At 50.8% G+C, this 19,390-nt stretch overlaps 2 protein-coding genes across 2 annotated transcripts; one reads left to right on the top strand and one right to left on the bottom strand.

The window, feature by feature from the left end:
- Window positions 1–2,874: 2,874 nt before the first annotated feature.
- On the bottom strand, window positions 2,875–17,590 carry LOC138369973 (putative uncharacterized protein DDB_G0285119). The gene is made up of 3 exons (XM_069333732.1): window positions 17,484–17,590; window positions 15,734–17,000; window positions 2,875–4,092 (listed from the first exon to the last, which is right to left on the bottom strand). Exons 1-3 carry the CDS (start codon window positions 17,588–17,590, stop codon window positions 2,875–2,877), a joined length of 2,592 nt encoding a protein of 863 aa, XP_069189833.1.
- A 46-nt stretch (window positions 17,591–17,636) lies between these two features.
- Window positions 17,637–18,752, top strand: LOC138369972 (serine/arginine repetitive matrix protein 1-like). Its single transcript, XM_069333731.1, has one exon. It carries the CDS (start codon window positions 17,637–17,639, stop codon window positions 18,750–18,752), a length of 1,116 nt encoding a protein of 371 aa, XP_069189832.1.
- Window positions 18,753–19,390: the final 638 nt, after the last annotated feature.

Genomic DNA, 19,390 nt, shown 5'->3' with positions numbered 1-19,390 from the left:
GTGCCACCAACAATCCTCGATGATGATTGGATCCTAAACAGGATCCTAAACAGGATCCTAAACAGGCAACAAACGAACTGTCACCACTTTATGTATTCTAACCGAGGCCCACAATGTTACCTCGTATGTTGACCAGACCACACACTAGAAGTTGAAGGGACGACGACGTTTCGGTCCGTCCTGGACCATTCTCTATCGACTTGAGAATGGTCCAGGACGGACCGAAACGTCGTCGTCCCTTCAACTTCTAGTGTGTGGTCTGGTCAACATACTTCAGCCACGTTATTGTGACTCATCGCCTGCAAATGTTACCTCCCCCCCCCCCCTCACCACAGTTTCAGACCATCTCCAGATGTTACCTCCCCCCCCCCTCACCACAGTTTCAGACCATCTCCAGATGTTACCTCCCCCCCCCTCACCACAGTTTCAGACCATCTCCAGATGTTACCTCCCCCCCCCCCCCTCACCACAGTTTCAGACCATCTCAAGGAGCAGCGAGAGGAGCAGGTTGTTGCTGAAGACTTAGTAACGTGAGGAAGATGAGGCCTACCTTACCTTGAGGTTACCTTAAGGTGCTTCCGGGGCTTAGCGTCCCCGTGGCCCGGTCGTCGACCAGGCCTCCTGGTTGCCGGACTGATCAACCAGGCTGTTGGACGCGGCTGCTCGCAGCCTGACGTACGAGTCACAGCCTGGTTGAACAGGTATCCTTTGGATAGGCCAGGTGCAGTGCAGGGAAGGTGTCGTCAGCGGGCACCCGTCAGCACCAGAGAGTGGCTGACCCGCTGAATGACTCAGCACCCGAGACTTGCAAGGAATGTAATTGACAATATAAGACACCAAGGAGGAGGGACTACTTATCATGTAATCTTGGTAGAGAGACACAGAGATGAGACACTCCCACCTCCACCTCCTGCAGGAGGGGCTCCTGAGCCTGTGAGGGGGAAGAATGAGGCAGCGTTTCTACCTGATAACTCCCAAGTGTGTACAGGCGATGAGTCACAATAACGTGGCTGAAGTATGTTGACTAGACCACACACTAGAAATTGAAGGGACGACGACGTTTCGGTCCGTCCTGGACCATTCTCAAGTCGAATGGTCTTGACTCCATTCTCAAGTCGTTCCCAAGTGTGTGTATGAGTGCCACTCACACCATCCTCCCGCACTGCAACTCACAAAGAAAGTACTTTTACTTCTTCAAGCCGTGAGTGCGTCGTGGCCTGCGGCGTGGTGCTTCGCCTCTCACCAGGCACCGAGTGCGCCCTCCAGCAGTCATAACCCCTCCCCCTCCAGCAGTCATAACCCCTCCCCCTCCAGCAGTCATAACCCCTCCCCCTCCAGCAGTCATAACCCCTCCCCCTCCAGCAGTCATAACCCCTCCCCCTCCAGCAGTCATAACCCCTCCCCCTCCAGCAGTCATAACCCCTCCCCCTCCAGCAGTCATAACCCCTCCCCCTCCAGCAGTCATAACCCCTCCCCCTCCAGCAGTCATAACCCCTCCCCCTCCAGCAGTCATAACCCCTCCCCCTCCAGCAGTCATAACCCCTCCCCCTCCAGCAGTCATAACCCCTCCCCCTCCAGCAGTCATAACCCCTCCCCCTCCAGCAGTCATAACCCCTCCCCCTCCAGCAGTCATAACCCCTCCCCCTCCAGCAGTCATAACCCCTCCCCCTCCAACAGTCATAACCCCTCCCCCTCCAGCAGTCATAACCCCTCCCCCTCCCCGTCAACCCCTCCCCCAAACCCCCAACCCCCTCCTCCACCCCCCCACCACGCAAACATTGTATACATCTTGACCCTAACATTAGCAGCTGTTCACAGAGAAATCACATTATCGTGTTATATCGATGAGGAAAGCCACAGTAGCCGTGGTGAGGGTTCGAACCTATGCGAGAGGGTGTTCCCAGAGGCACGCTCTAGTCGACTACGCCGCGACATGGTAAACACAAACATGGCAGCCTGGGGTACTGCTACACCCTCGAGGCTCCGGTAGATGTGCCCATGAGGAGCTGTCTTGCCAGTTGACCTCCGCGATGACCTCTCCTCTGTCTCACTCTGTCACTTTGTCTCTGTGTCTCTGTGTCTCTGTGTCTCTGTGTCTCTGTGTCTCTGTGTCTCTGTGTCTCTCTGTCTCTCTGTCTCTGTGTCTCTGTGTCTCTGTGTCTCTGTGTCTCTCTGTCTCTGTGTCTCTGTGTCTCTCTGTCTCTCTGTCTCTCTGTCTCTCTGTCTCTCTGTCTCTCTGTCTCTCTGTCTCTCTGTCTCTGTGTCTCTGTGTCTCTCTGTCTCTCTGTCTCTCTGTCTCTCTGTCTCTCTGTCTCTCTGTCTCTCTGTCTCTCTGTCTCTCTGTCTCTCTGTCTCCCTGTCTCCCTGTCTCCCTGTCTCCCTGTCTCCGTGTCTCCGTGTCTCCGTGTCTCCGTGTCTCTCGGTCTCTCGGTCTCTCGGTCTCTCGGTCTCTCGGTCTCTCGGTCTCTCGGTCTCTCGGTCTCTCGGTCTCTCTGTCTCTCTGTCTCTCTGTCTCTCTGTCTCTCTGTCTCTCTGTCTCTCTGTCTCTGTCTCTCTGTCTCTCTGTCTCTGTGTCTCTGTGTCTCTGTGTCTCTGTGTCTCTGTGTCTCTGTCTCTCTGTCTCTGTGTCTCTGTCTCTGTGTCTGTGTCTCTGTGTCTCTGTGTCTCTCTGTGTCTCTGTCTCTCTGTCTCTGTGTCTCTGTCTCTCTGTCTCTGTGTCTCTGTCTCTGTGTCTCTCTGTCTCTGTCTCTGTGTCTCTGTGTCTCTCTGTCTCTCTGTCTCTCTGCCTTTGTAACATTCCCTCCTCTCTTTTCCACTTTGTCTCACTGGACCTGACTGAAACAAATGCTCTTATCATTATAAACTTGTCCTCGATTAGAACCTGTCATCAACAGGAACTTGGCCTCGGGAGGGACTTGGCCTCGGGAGGGACTTGGCCTCGAGGGGAACTTGGCCTCGGGGGGAACTTGGCCTCGGGTGGAACTTGGTCTCGAGGGGAACTTGGCCTCGGGAGGGACTTGGCCTCGAGGGGAACTTGGCCTCGGGGGGAACTTGGCCTCGGGTGGAACTTGGTCTCGAGAGGAACTTGGCCTCGGGAGGGACTTGGCCTCGAAGGGAACTTGGCCTCGGGGGGAACTTGGCCTCGAGGAGAACTTGACCTCGGGGAAAACTTGGCCTCGAGGGGAACTTGGCCTCGGGAGAGACTTGGCCTCGGGGGGAACTTGGCCTCGGGGGGAACTTGGCCTCGGGAGAGACTTGGCCTCGAGGGGAACTTGGCCTCGAGGGGAACTTGGCCTCGAGGGGAACTTGGCCTCGGGAGAGACTTGGCCTCGGGGGGAACTTGGCCTCGAGGAGAACTTGACCTCGAGGGGAACTTGGCCTCGGGAGAGACTTGGCCTCGGGGGGAACTTGGCCTCGAGGAGAACTTGACCTCGGGGGAAACTTGGCCTCGAGGAGAACTTGACCTCGGGGGGAACTTGGCCTCGAGGGGAACTTGACCTCGGGGGAAACTTGGCCTCGAGGAGAACTTGGCCTCGGGGGGAACTTGGCCTCGAGGGGAACTTGGCCTCGGGATAGACTTGACCTCGAGGGGAACTTGGCCTCGAGGAGAACTTGACCTCGGGGGGAACTTGGCCTCGAGGGGAACTTGACCTCGAGGGGAACTTGGCCTCGGGAGGGACTTGGCCTCGGGGGGAACTTGGCCTCGGGAGAGACTTGGCCTCGAGGAGAACTTGGCCTCGAGGGGAACTTGGCCTCGGGGGGAACTTGGCCTCGGGGGAAACTTGGCCTCGAGGGGAACTTGGCCTCGAGGGGAACTTGGCCTCGAGGGGAACTTGGCCTCGGGGGGAACTTGGCCTCGGGGGAAACTTGGCCTCGAGGAGAACTTGACCTCGGGGGGAACTTGGCCTCGGGGGGAACTTGGCCTCGAGGAGAACTTGACCTCGGGGGGAACTTGGCCTCGAGAGAGACTTGGCCTCGAGGAGAACTTGACCTCGGGGGAAACTTGGCCTCGAGGGGAACTTGGCCTCGAGGGGAACTTGTATTAAAGAACTTCTCAGCAATAACTTGTCCTCGACAAAACACAGTTCCCTCCTAAGGAGTATCCCATCACCAAGGTATACAGAGCATACCAGCAGAGTATACATACATATGGATCATAATATGTTGTGGTATGTAACTAAGCCACCCTTAGTTACATAACACTAGCTAAGTAACCAAACCATCCTCCAGGATGGTTTGTCAACAAACAGACAAACCTGTTCCCAACCACTTGGGCTGGACGGTCTCGCTTCATGCAGGTCGGCGTTCAATCCCCGACCGTCCACAAGTGGTTGGACACCATTCCTTTCCCACCGTCCCATCCCAAATGCTTATCCTGACTCCTTCCCAGTGCTATATAGTCGTAATGGCTTGACGCTTTCCCCTGATGTGGGAAAGACAGACTCCCAATGAGATAGAAAAGACGTAAATCACTTAATGAAACACTTAAGATGTGTTGCAGTAACACCAGGCGATGAGTCGCAATAACGTGGCTAAAGTAAGTTGACCAGACCACACACACTAGAAGGTGAAGGGACGACGACGTTTCGGTCCGTCCTGGACCACTCACAATCGACTTGAGAATGGTCCAGGTCGGACCGAAACGTCGTCGTCCCTTCACCTTCTAGTGTGTGGTCTGGTCAACTTAAGATTATCTTATCTGAGGGGGACGACTAAGACAAGTTACTGCTGGACCCAGATACGACCCAAGTGACGGTCATCTCGTGGAGGAGCCAGATAATACTGGACAACGAAACACTGATGACTCTCTGACCCGTCAATTGTCATATTAATAGTGGACATTTATGAAAACTTGTCCTTCAGAAACCAGGTAAGGAAATGTTGGAGACGAACACGCTGGTACACCCAGCGTGTTTAGCGAGGGCAGCAGCGCATCTCACAGATGCTCAGGAATGCGTAACACACTATAATTTGCAAGTCTGATTTATGAAGTAGCACTCGCCACTAATTCCGGAGCCCTGAGCGCATTCGTGTCTGAAGGTACAGGAGTCATGAGAGGGCTGCGCATCTTTTGTTTTATCTCAGCGACACAGTTAGTGTACTTAAGAGAGCCAGGACCCAGGAGCTTACATATTTCCCCATTTAGTTACTCTACAAGTTAAACAAATGAACAAATCCACAAAGGCCGTGACGAGGATTCGAACCTACGTCCGAGAGCATCTCAGTCACTGCCTTAATCGACTGAGCTACGACATGGTCAAAAGCATTGCAACCAGAAGTTCTACTGAACTTACTTTACAAGTTCCTTCCTCAGGAGAAAGTTTTCACACAAGAGGCACAAAATGTGAAGACCAAGTGGCTGTTCCCCCGGCTCAACAGTTGCATCTTGCGAGCAGTTCCTCCCTGCCTGGGTGGACGCTGATTGTGTATCTTTGTTTTCTCTGTTGAGATAACTAAACCTGCGTCCTGACATGAGTCTAATACAGAGTGTAACAGTGTTAAGTTAAGAGTTAAGAGTGTTCTGCGTGTTAGCATACCCAGTGGTGTGTATCATTATATCAGCATACCCAGTGGTGTGTGTCATTATATCAGCATACCCAGTGGTGTGTGTCATTATATCATCAGCATAGCAAATGATGTGTGTCATTATATCATCAGCATAGCTAATGTGTGTCATTATATCATCAGCATAGCAAATGATGTGTGTCATTATATCATCAGCATAGCTAATGATGTGTGTCATTATATCATCAGCATAGCAAATGATGTGTGTCATTATATCATCAGCATAGCAAATGATGTGTGTCATTATATCATCAGCATAGCTAATGTGTGTCATTATATCATCAGCATAGCAAATGATGTGTGTCATTATATCATCAGCATAGCTAATGATGTGTGTCATTATATCATCAGCATAGCAAATGATGTGTGTCATTATATCATCAGCATAGCTAATGATGTGTGTCATTATATCATCAGCATAGCTAATGATGTGGACGTTGGGCTTAGCTAAATGAATTGTGGGGTTCAGTCCCTGAGCCCATATTGTGCCTCTGTAACCCTTTCCCACTACCGCCCACAAGATGGGTATGGGGTGCATAATAAATGAACTAAACTAAAACTCCTGCCCGAACACATCAATTACGACGTTCTTATCACCCTAAACACGCTAGATTAGACAGACACGTGACCAGACAACCTGACACTTCACCAAGTAAAGAATCTTGTACTCAACACGAGTACACACTCGCCTCGTCTGGTACAGAGAGAGTGCAGCTGTACCAGACTTCAGGAAACTGTAACAAGTGACATGAATTAAATCTTTAGTTTAATTTCACGATACAATTTTAGACTAGATTCAGATTCTTTTTTTAGGTAAAGATACTTAGATAAAGATATTTAGATATTTAGATAAAGATATTTAGATATTTAGATAAAGATATTTAGATATTTAGATAAAGATATTTAGATATTTAGATAAAGATATTTAGATACTTAGATAAAGATATTTAGATATTTAGATAAAGATATTTAGATACTTAGATAAAGATATTTAGATATTTAGATAAAGATATTTAGATATTTAGATAAAGATATTTAGATACTTAGATAAAGATATTTAGATATTTAGATAAAGATATTTAGATATTTAGATAAAGATATTTAGATATTTAGATAAAGATATTTAGATAAAGATATTTAGATATTTAGATAAAGATATTTAGATATTTAGATAAAGATATTTAGGTAAAGGTGGTCTGAGTTATATACATAATGATGGATTTAAAGATAAAGATAGTACATACAATACCTAAAGTCAATATTTATTTAGGAACAGTACATACATAGTTGCAGAGTTACTGTACAAACATTCTGTTAGATTTAAAGATAGAGGTAGTACATACAGTACCTAGAGCCACTAGTACGCGTAGCGTTTCGGGCAAGGCCACTAGGCCATTCAACCCATACGCTAACTAGCGGACAACCACCGTTCTCATCACCACATTCTTCACAGTAATCTTATCACTGTAACACTAGAGTATTCATGTTACACCGTATTATACTGAACTCAATTTTTGTTTGCGTAATATAACTATTACGTGTAATAAAATTAATATTTGTATTTCATTATCAGTATTATTATTAAATATAAAATAATAATACAAAATAACTAGATGAATGAGCTTGTTAGGTTGTGGCCCATGAGTGCCGCTGCCAGTGTAGTCGTTCCCATGTTTAGGGGGAGAAAGGACAGGTGTAATTGGCTCGTTGGTGCAAGTGACCCTGAGGCAACCCCCCCATCCCCCCTCGTCCTGCACTTCACCCCGGAGGGAGGTGAAGGTCAGTGTGGGTCACGTGTTAAGGTCAAACACACACACACACACACACACACACACACACACACACACACACACACACACACACACACACACCAGTCATGACGCAGGTGACCAGGCCAGGTGAGTACCACCCAGTCACCGATATGTATTTAAGGTCCTCCCTGCGGTGTGAGGGTGAGGGAGACGTCACTGATTATGTAAGGGTGATGGAGGGGTGGGTTAGGGTGATGGAGGGATAGACTACAGTGATGGAGAGGTAGGGTTAGGGTGATGGAGGGGGTGAGTTAGGGTGATGGAGCCGGTTGGAAGGGGTTTAAGAGCCAGAGAGTGTGCCAGACAAGCATGTGCCTCTTCACTTCACTTGAGTGGAATAACCAGAGTTGTGGTGAGGCGAGAGGGGGGGGGGGGGGAGGAAGTGAGCCAAGAGGCAGCAATACAACACAACGAAGGTTCAAGTGTAAGTCAGTACTCCACTCACTCCAGCAACACTCACTCCAGCAACACTCACTCCAGCAACACTCACTCCAGCAACAGAAACATCTACTTCGATACTGTTCTTAAAAGATTCCCCCATTTTGCACCCGCAAGATAACGTAAGATTTTAAGGGTTGACAGATGTTACTCTTCTTGTTTGAGGAGCTGTTCACTTAAGACAGTTAAGCAAGTCCCAGCTGTGTCTGGGTACAAGTGACAGGATGAACAACCCAGCGGGTTTTCTTCCTATTGGGGAGTGTTGTACATGCTGCTATGGCGGTGTGTCCACTCACAGGATGAGTGGCGCTGCCCAATACTGTCACTATGGCGGTGTGTCCACTCACAGGATGAGTGACGCTGCCCAATACTGTCACTATGGCGGTGTGTCCACTCACAGGATGAGTGACGCAGCCCAATACTGTCACTATGGCGGTGTGTCCACTCACAGGATGAGTGGCGCTGCCCAATACTGTCACTATGGCGGTGTGTCCACTCACAGGATGAGTGACGCAGCCCAGTACTGTCACTATGGCGGTGTGTCCACTCACAGGATGAGTGACGCAGCCCAATACTGTCACTATGGCGGTGTGTCCACTCACAGGATGAGTGGCGCTGCCCAATACTGTCACTATGGCGGTGTGTCCACTCACAGGATGAGTGACGCAGCCCAATACTGTCACTATGGCGGTGTGTCCCCTCACAGGATGAGTGGCGCTGCCCAATACTGTCACTATGGCGGTGTGTCCACTCACAGGATGAGTGACGCAGCCCAATACTGTCACTATGGCGGTGTGTCCACTCACAGGATGAGTGGCGCTGCCCAATACTGTCACTATGGCGGTGTGTCCACTCACAGGATGAGTGACGCAGCCCAATACTGTCACTATGGCGGTGTGTCCACTCACAGGATGAGTGGCGCTGCCCAATACTGTCACTATGGCGGTGTGTCCACTCACAGGATGAGTGACGCAGCCCAATACTGTCACTATGGCGGTGTGTCCACTCACAGGATGAGTGGCGCTGCCCAATACTGTCACTATGGCGGTGTGTCCACTCACAGGATGAGTGGCGCTGCCCAATACTGTCACTATGGCGGTGTGTCCACTCACAGGATGAGTGGCGCTGCCCAATACTGTCACTATGGCGGTGTGTCCAGTCACAGGATGAGTGGCGCTGCCAGATACTGTCAATATGGCGGTGTGCAGATTCCTGAGCCTATTGGGCTCTATCATATCTACATTTGAAACTGTGTATGGAGTCAGCCTCCACCACATCACTGCCTAATGCATTCCATTTACTAACTACTCTGACACTGAAAATGTTCTTTCTAACGTCTCTGTGGCTCATCTGGGTACTCAGTTTCCACCTGTGTCCCCTTGTTCGTGTTCCTCCCATGCTGAAGAGTTTGTCTTTGTCCACCCTGTCAATTCCCTGAGAATTTTGTAGGTGGTTATCATGTCTCCCCTTACTCTTCTGTTTTCCAGGGACGTGAGGTTCAGCTTCTTTAGCCTTTCCTCGTAGCTCATACCTCTTAGTTCCGGTACAAGTCTGGTGGCATACCGGTGAATCTTCTCTAACTTTGTCTTGTGTTTAGCTAGGTATGGACTCCAGGTTGGAGCTGCATACTCCAGGATTGGTCTAACATAGGTGGTATTGATGTGGCCAACCTAGCATATGCCGCTGATGATATCCGTTTGCTGTGGGGCCTCTGGGGACAGGTTCGGTGTGATATCAACCTCCAGATCTCTCTCTCTCTCTATTTGACTCTTGCAGGATATCACCACCCAGATGATACCTTGTGTTCAGCCTCCTGCTCCTGCAAAATGTAAAGTAATTTCATTACTTTACACTTTGTGTGTGTACTCACCTAGTTGTACTCACCTAGTTGTGTTTGCGGGGGTTGAGCTCTGGCTCTTTGGTCCCGCCTCTCAACCGTCAATCAACAGGTGTACAGATTCCTGAGCCTATCGGGCTCTGTCATATCTACACTTGAAACTGTGTATGGAGTCAGCCTCCACCACATCACCCCCTAATGCATTCCATTTGTCAACCACTCTGACACTAAAAAAGTTCTTTCTAATATCTCTGTGGCTCATTTGGGCACTCAGTTTCCACCTGTGTCCCCTTGTGCGTGTTCCCCTTGTGTTAAATAGACTGTATTTATCTACCCTATCAATCCCCTTCAGAATCTTGAATGTGGTGATCATGTCCCCCCTAACTCTTCTGTCTTCCAGCGAAGTGAGGTTTAATTCCCGTAGTCTCTCCTCGTAGCTCATACCTCTCAGCTCGGGTACTAGTCTGGTGGCAAACCTTTGAACCTTTTCCAGTTTAGTCTTATCCTTGACTAGATATGGACTCCATGCTGGGGCTGCATACTCCAGGATTGGCCTGACATATGTGGTATACAAAGTTCTGAATGATTCTTTACACAAGTTTCTGAATGCCGTTCGTATGTTGGCCAGCCTGGCATATGCCGCTGATGTTATCCGCTTGATATGTGCTGCAGGAGACAGGTCTGGCGTGATATCAACCCCCAAGTCTTTTTCCTTCTCTGACTCCTGAAGAATTTCCTCTCCCAGATGATACCTTGTATCTGGCCTCCTGCTCCCTACACCTATCTTCATTACATTACATTTGGTTGGGTTAAACTCTAACAACCATTTGTTCGACCATTCCTTCAGCTTGTCTAGGTCTTCTTGAAGCCTCAAACAGTCCTCTTCTGTTTTAATCCTTCTCATAATTTTAGCATCGTCCGCAAACATTGAGAGAAATGAATCGATACCCTCCGGGAGATCATTTACATATATCAGAAACAAGATAGGACCGAGTACAGAGCCCTGTGGGACTCCACTGGTGACTTCACGCCAATCGGAGGTCTCACCCCTCACCGTAACTCTCTGCTTCCTATTGCTTAGATACTCCCTTATCCACTGGAGCACCTTACCAGCTACACCTGCCTGTCTCTCCAGCTTATGTACCAGCCTCTTATGCGGTACTGTGTCAAAGGCTTTCCGACAATCCAAGAAAATGCAGTCCGCCCAGCCCTCTCTTTCTTGCTTAATCTGTGTCACCTGATCGTAGAATTCTATCAAGCCTGTAAGGCAAGATTTACCCTCCCTGAATCCATGTTGGCGATTTGTCACGAAGTCCCTTCTCTCCAGATGTGTTACCAGGTTTTTTCTCACGATCTTCTCCATCACCTTGCATGGTATACAAGTCAAGGACACTGGCCTGTAGTTCAGTGCCTCTTGTCTGTCGCCCTTTTTGTATATTGGGACCACATTCGCCGTCTTCCATATTTCTGGTAGGTCTCCCGTCTCTAGTGATTTACTATACACTATGGAGAGTGGCAAGCAAAGTGCCTCTGCACACTCTTTCAGTACCCATGGTGAGATCCCATCTGGACCAACCGCCTTTCTAACATCCAGATCCAGCAGGTGTCTCTTGACCTCCTCTCTCGTAATTTCGAACTCCTCCAAGGCCGCCTGGTTTACCTCCCTTTCTCCTAGCACAGTGACCTCACCCTGTTCTATTGTGAAGACCTCCTGGAACCTCTTGTTGAGTTCCTCACACACCTCTCTGTCATTCTCTGTATACCTGTCCTCGCCTGTTCTAAGTTTCAATACCTGTTCTTTCACTGTTGTTTTCCTTCTGATGTGACTGTGGAGTAGCTTTGGTTCGGTCTTGGCTTTGTTTGCTATATCATTTTTAAAATTTTTCTCTGCTTCTCTTCTCACCCTGACGTACTCATTCCTGGTTCTCTGGTATCTCTCCCTGCTTTCTGGTGTTCTGTTATTCCGGAAGTTCCTCCACGCCTTTTTGTTCAGTTTCTTCGCTTCCATACATGCCCTATTATACCATGGATTCTTCTGTTGCTTCTCGGATTTTTCCCTTTGGGCCGGGATGAACCTGTTTACTGCCTCCTGACACTTTTGGGTAACATAGTCCATCATACCCTGTACAGACTTGTCTCTGAGGTCTGTGTCCCAAGGTATTTCACTTAGGAAACTTCTCATCTGTTCATAATTCCCCTTTCGGTATGCCAGCCTTTTGATTCCTAGTTCTTTTTGGGGGGAGATAAGTCCTAGCTCTACCAGGTACTCAAAGTTCAATACACTGTGGTCACTCATTCCCAAGGGCGCTTCCATCTTAACTTCCCTTATATCCCATTCATTTAGGGTAAATATCAAATCAAGCATTGCTGGTTCATCTTCTCCTCTCATTCTTGTTGGCTCTTTGGTATGCTGGCTTAGAAAGTTTCTTGTTGCCACGTCCAGCAGCTTAGCTCTCCATGTTTCTGGTCCTCCATGCGGGTCTCTGTTCTTCCAATCTATCTTCCCATGGTTGAAGTCTCCCATAATTAGTAGTCCAGATCCATTCCTGCTAGCAACAGAAGCTGCTCTTTCTATTATGTTAATGGTGGCCATGTTGTTTCTATCATATTCCTGTCTAGGTCTTCTGTCATTTGGTGGTGGATTATATATGACTGCGACTATAATTTTTTTCCCTCCATTTGTTACAGTACCTGCTATGTAGTCACTGAAACCTTCACAGCCCTGAATATCCATCTCCTCAAAATCCCAGCCTTTTCTTACCAGCAGAGCTAGACCACCCCCACCTCTTCCTTCCCTCTCTTTCCGCATAACATAATAGTCCTGTGGGAACACTGCATTTGTTATTGTTTTCGTGATCTTTGTTTCTGTGAGGGCTATTATGTCTGGGTTTTCCTCTAGTACCAGTTCTCCAAGCTCATTTGCTTTATTTGTAATTCCATCTATGTTAGTGTACATCGCTTTGAGGCTCACTTTCATCTGTCCCTTCTCAAATCGCCTCCTTGGTGAGTGTTCTGTGTGTGTGTGTGTGTGTGTGTGTGTGTGTGTGTGTGTGTGTGTGTGTGTGTGTGTGTGTGTGTTTGTTTTAGACATTATACATTCACCTGGACTCTGGGAGTCTTAACCCTCTGAGAGTCTACTGTGTACTAGCAACTGTCTTAGCAGACAGTATAGCCTGTCTAGTTGACGTAGTCAGTGGCACTAAATATCACCGTCTTGATGCTTCCCCACTCTGTCTTACACTGTCACCTTTCTTCCGGTCTGTCAGCTTTGCAGCTCCCCCCATCTCTCTGTCACCCCCGTAGGAGACGGGAGGCCAGCTGGCCGACCCGTACCAGGAACCGGGTAAGGACAGCCCCGTGAGAAAGATACTTGCAATTACAGACATTCCGCGGCTTTCTGTTGCGATGACGGGCTGTGGGCGAGGTGGGCGGGGGTGGGCGGGGCCGGAGCGAGGGTGTTTAGGTCTAGCGGGTGTGGTGGGCGGAGGTGGGCATCGACGGGTGGGTGGCGTTGTCAACCTTGCTGTATCTACGTGTATTTTTCTACCTCAGACGTGAGTATTGAGCAGTACAGTGGTAACCAGTGTATGTATCCGTCGGATACACCTAGGTGGGTCTAAGATACACGTATGTATCCCCGCGTCCTCATCAACACATTATAAACAAATCCAACCTAACCCAATCCAGCCTGAGCGAACCAATCTCAACCGATCCTAATGAAACCCCATTTTACGAATTGGTTAACCCCTTTAAGGGAGTGTTACACCACTTGTTTCAAGAGTCGCTTATTAAATAGTACATATTTTATAAAAAATCGGGTTGAATAAAGGTTGAAGAGCCACCACATCACAGGTTAGTTTGGTGGCGTCAGTCCCGCACGAGGTGGAAGTTCATCAGCCGCCACAATGACCACAGGGACCTGGAAGTGCAAGGTGAGGTCCCACAAGGGGCGAGGAAGTCTCCTTTCTCATTTCCTGAGACTTGAGTCCACTTCTACAGCATTGTTGGGAGTGCTTGTGCCACACTTAGAACACCTGTCTGGGGTCACACACCTGCCTGGGGTCACACACCTGTCTGGGGTCACACACCTGCCTGGGGTCACACACCTGTCTGGGGTCACACACCTGTCTGGGGTCACACACCTGCCTGGGGTCACACACCTGTCTGGGGTCACACACCTGTCTGGGGTCACACACCTGTCTGGGGTCACACACCTGTCTGGGGTCACACACCTGTCTGGCGTCACACACCTGTCTGGCGTCACACACCTGTCTGGGGTCACATCTGTCTGCGGTCACACCTCTCTAAGGTCACACCAGTCTTAGGTCACACCTGTCTGGGGGTCATACCTGTCTGGGGTCACACACCTGTCTGGGGTCACACACCTGTCTAGACCAGGCGTCTGCTTTGCTCACCTGGGGGGTGGCTCACCTGGGGGGTGGCTCACCTGGGGGTGGCTCCCCTGGGGGGTGGCTCACCTGGGAGGTGGCTCACCTGGGGGTGGCTCACCTGGGGGGTGGCTCACCTGGGGGGTGGCTCACCTGGGGGGTGGCTCACCTGGGGGGTGGCTCACCTGGGGGGTGGCTCACCTGGGGGGTGGCTCACCTGGGGGGTGGCTCACCTGGGGGTGGCTCACCTGGGGGGTGGCTCACCTGGGGGGTGGCTCACCTGGGGGGTGGCTCACCTGGGAGGTGGCTCACCTGGGGGTGGCTCACCTGGGGGGTGGCTCACCTGGGGGGTGGCTCACCTGGGAGGTGGCTCACCTGGGGGTGGCTCACCTGGGCGGTGGCTCACCTGGGGGGTGGCTCACCTGGGAGGTGGCTCACCTGGGAGGTGGCTCACCTGGGAGGTGGTTCACCTGGGGGGTGACTCACCTGGGGGGTGGCTCACCTGGGGGGTGGCTCACCTGGGAGGTGGTTCACCTGGGGGGTGACTCACCTGGGGGGTGGCTCACCTGGGGGGTGGCTCACCTGGGGGGTGGCTCACCTGGGGGGTGGCTCACCTGGGGGGTGGCTCACCTGGGAGGTGGTTCACCTGGGAGGTGGCTCACCTGGGGGGTGGCTCACCTGGGAGGTGGTTCACCTGGGGGGTGACTCACCTGGGGGGTGGCTCACCTGGGGGGTGGCTCACCTGGGAGGTGGTTCACCTGGGGGGTGACTCACCTGGGGGGGTGGCTCACCTGGGGGGTGGCTCACCTGGGAGGTGGTTCACCTGGGGGGTGACTCACCTGGGGGGGTGGCTCACCTGGGGGGTGGCTCACCTGGGGGGTGGCTCACCTGGGAGCTGGCTCACCTGGGAGCTGGCTCACCTGGGAGCTGGCTCACCTGGAGGTGGCTCACCTGGGGGGTGGCTCACCTGGGGGTGGCTCACCTGGGGGGTGGCTCACCTGGGAGGTGGCTCACCTGGGGGTGGCTCACCTGGGCGGTGGCTCACCTGGGGGGTGGCTCACCTGGGAGGTGGCTCACCTGGGCGGTGGCTCACCTGGGGGTGGCTCACCTGGGCGGTGGCTCACCTGGGGGTGGCTCACCTGGGAGGTGGCTCACCTGGTACGGTTGAAACAGAATCGATAATGTGTATAATTTTTATATTTCACAAAAAACACGTGAAAATGGTCATTGCATTAAATTTCAAAATATTCGAAAGGCGGGGCTTAGAAGCTGGCGCTCGACCCTGGAAGCACATCTAGGTGAGTACAACTAGGTCAGTGACACACACACACACGAGGAGCGGAAGTCATTAGCAGGTGTGTGCAGGGAGCGGGTGTGTGCAGGGAGCAGGTGTGTGTGTGTGTGGGTGTCGCGACGGAAATAGCAATCACTCTGCAACTGATACACGAAAAGGTTATTTTTGTCCCCGCCAGAAATGTTTTCCGCTTGTAGCTGTGTCAGAGTCCATCATTACCTGAATTTACCTGATAGCCACCGTCTGTGTAGTGGCCTCGGCGGGACAGGAAGCCAGTCAGTTGTCGGCTGTCTTAGAATGATTCCTGAGAATGTTCAGGCGGCTGTACTTAGTGCTGTAGTACTGTACTCTCCTGGTGTTTACAGCTTCGGTGGGGAGGAGATAACCTTGAATTTATTACCCAGGGGGAGTGAAAAATGTCTGTTGGTGTCAGCCCTATATTGTTGCTTGTTGGGCTTGATTGTTGCTTGTTGGACTTGATTGTTGCTTGTTGGACTTGATTGTTGCTTGTTTGGCGTGATTGTTGCTTGTTGGGCGTGATTGTTGCTTGTTGGACTTGATTGCTGCTTGTTGGACTTGATTGTTGCTTGTTTGGCTTGATTGTTGCTTGTTGGGCTTGATTGTTGCTTATTGGGCTTGATTGTTGCTTGTTGGGCTTGATTGTTGCTTGTTGGGCTTGATTGCTGCTTGTTGGGGTGATTGTTGCTTGTTTGGCTTGATTGTTGCTTGTTGGGCTTGATTGTTGCTTGTTGGGCTTGATTGTTGCTTGTTGGGCTTGATTGTTGCTTGTTGGACTTGATTGTTGCTTGTTGGACTTGATTGTTGCTTGTTGGACTTGATTGTTGCTTGTTGGACTTGATTGTTGCTTGTTGCGCTTGATTGTTGCTTGTTGGGCTTGATTGTTGCTTGTTGGGCGTGATTGTTGCTTGTTGGGGGTGATTGTTGCTTGTTGGGGTGATTGTTGCTTGTTAGGCGTGATTGTTGCTTGTTGGGCTTGATTGTTGCTTGTTGGGCTTGATTGTTGCTTGTTGGACTTGATTGTTGCTTGTTGGGGTGATTGTTGCTTGTTGGGCGTGATTGTTGCTTGTTGGACTTGATTGTTGCTTGTTGGACTTGATTGTTGCTTGTTGGGCTTGATTGTTGCTTGTTGGGCGTGATTGTTGCTTGTTGGGGGTGATTGTTGCTTGTTGGGGGTGATTGTTGCTTGTTGGGGGTGATTGTTGCTTGTTGGGGGTGATTGTTGCTTGTTGGGGTGATTGTTGCTTGTTGGGGGTGATTGTTGCTTGTTGGGGTGATTGTTGCTTGATTGTTGCTTGTTGGGCTTGATTGTTGCTTGTTGGGCTTGATTGTTGCTTATTGGGCTTGATTGTTGCTTGTTGGACTTGATTGTTGCTTGTTGGACTTGATTGTTGCTTGTTGGACTTGATTGTTGCTTGTTGGGCTTGATTGTTGCTTGTTGGGCTTGAGTGTTGCTTGTTGGGCGTGATTGTTGCTTGTTGGGGGTGATTGTTGCTTGTTGGGGTGATTGTTGCTTGTTGGGCGTGATTGTTGCTTGTTGGGCTTGATTGTTGCTTGTTGGGCTTGATTGTTGGGCTTGATTGTTGCTTGTTGGACTTGATTGTTGCTTGTTGGGGTGATTGTTGCTTGTTGGGCGTGATTGTTGCTTGCTGTGTGAGTTACATTGAAGCTTTTAAAGTGGTCTGATTTACATCTAATAACTTTTCTTGGCATGTTAAGTCTGGGTAAAATTTGCCTTCTCGACTATAGCTTAACGGCAGGTTGATAACCTCACGACTCTCAGCCTTTCCTGGTAGGAGAATCGACCTTGTCCTGGGATGCTTTTGCCTCCAGATGGAGGCACAAGAAGCCGAGAACAGTTATATTGAACAAGACATAACACACACACCTTGCAGCACACTCCAAGGAAGCCGAGAGCTGTTATACTGAACAAGACATAACACACACACACCTTGCAGCACACTCCAAGGAAGCCGAGAACAGTTATACTGAACAAGACATAACACACACCTTGCAGCACACTCCAAGGAAGCCGAGAACAGTTATATTGAACAAGACATAACACACACACCTTGCAGCTCACTCCAAGGAAGCCGAGAGCTGTTATACTGAACAAGACATATAATACCTACAACAGATTGTAAAGATGTGTGACAGGTTGAATGAGCTTAGTGAAGCACGCAATTAGAGCGTCTTTCAGGTAAACATTTGGGGAGAAGGAGGCAGTAAACCTGCACATGACTCTGGGCTCCGGGAAATGGTTCAACACGTCGTCTTAGCGGGTAATGGCGTCTGTCAACGTCCAGATGGCGGCAACCATTTATCACGGTGTAACTAAAGCTTGGCACCAGTGTGCAGCACCTCTCCTCCCGTCACCCGTGCTGACACACGGGGTCTGCGAGGCCTTCCTCCCACCCCTCCAAAGGTCGCCATCGTCGCCTCCAAAAGTCTCCATCGTCGCCTCCAAAGGTCTCCATCGTCGCCTCCAAAGGGCCTTATCGTCGTCTCCAAAGGTCCCCCATCGTCGCCTCCAAAGGTCCCCATCGTCGCTTCCAAAGGTCTCCATCGTCGCTTCCAAAGGTCTCCATCGTCGCCTCCAAAGGGCCTTATCGTCGCCTCCAAAGGTCCCCATCGTCGCCTCCAAAGGTCTCCATCGTCGCCTCCAAAGGGCCTTATCGTCGTCTCCAAAGGTCCCCCATCGTCGCCTCCAAAGGTCCCCATCGTCGCCTCCAAAGGTCCCCATCGTCGCCTCCAAAGGTTTCCATCGTCGCTTCCAAAGGTCTCCATCGTCGCTTCCAAAGGTCTCCATCGTCGCTTCCAAAGGTCCCCATCGTCGCCTCCAAAGGTCTCCATCGTCGCCTCCAAAGGGCCTTATCGTCGTCTCCAAAGGTCCCCCATCGTCGCCTCCAAAGGTCCCCATCGTCGCTTCCAAAGGTCCCCATCGTCGCTTCCAAAAGGTCCCCATCGTCGCCTCCAAAAGGTCCCCATCGTCGCCTCCAAAGGTCCCCATCGTCGCCTCCAAAGGTCCCCATCGTCGCCTCCAAAGGTCCCCATCGTCGCCTCCAAAGGACCCCATCGTCGCTTCCAAAGGTCTCCATCGTCGCCTCCAAAAGGTCCCCATCGTCGCCTCCAAAAGGTCCCCATCGTCGCCTCCAAAGGTCCCCATCGTCGCCTCCAAAGGTCCCCATCGTCGCCTCCAAAGGGCCCCATCGTCGCCTCCAAAGGGCCTCATCGTCGCCTCCAAAGGGCCTCATCGTCGCCTCCTGCAGAACACGTCAAAGAACACCGAGGCTGTTCTACGAGAGAGAACTGTTCTTCACTCAGACCTCTCGGTTGAGAGACAAGTCTGGCAGCACACTCCTCATCTTCTACAATTTCGTTTGGGCACGTGCCTATACTAAATTTAGACGCAGCGCTGCATATCCCGGAATTGGTCTGACATACGTGGCGTATGGTTGCGAATGATTGTTTACCGAGATTTACGAAGGCAGGTATTGTTGACCAAGCTAGCATAGCTGGTGATGATATCCGGGGATCGAGCGAGGGGCCCGTGGGGGACTGGTCGTGGTTTAGGGAAGGTCAGGTGTGGGTGGAGGAGCGGGGGTAGTGTACTCAGGGGTCAAGGGTCATGATACACCTGGAAGCCACTAGGTTACGTGTGAGGTGTCGGGGGGGAAGGGAAATATTGGGGGGGGGGACACAGTGTAAGGGGGAGGTGGGGAGTAGTGTGGGGGAAGCAGGAACTACTCCGCCACGCTCCAGACATAACAGTTCATTAGTTGATTGAGTAATTAGTTGGTGACACTAAGTATAGTGCACCACGGTGACACTAAGTATAGTGCACCACGGTGACACTAAGTATAGTGCACCACGGTGACACTGTAAGTATAGTAGACCCCCCCAATAACAAACCACCCCATCCCCCCACCCCTTCCACCACCACCACCACCTCGATACGGAATGGAAACAACAGTTGAGCAGCGAAGTTGCAGAATCTGTGGTGAGAGTGACGCACACCGCCTTGACCACTATCTACGTG

The sequence above is a fragment of the Procambarus clarkii genome, chromosome 30 (assembly GCF_040958095.1).
Source record: "Procambarus clarkii isolate CNS0578487 chromosome 30, FALCON_Pclarkii_2.0, whole genome shotgun sequence".
NCBI classification, from domain to species: domain Eukaryota; kingdom Metazoa; phylum Arthropoda; class Malacostraca; order Decapoda; family Cambaridae; genus Procambarus; species Procambarus clarkii.
Note: the sequence above shows the minus strand (reverse complement) of the source record. Positions and strands in the feature narration are given on the sequence as shown.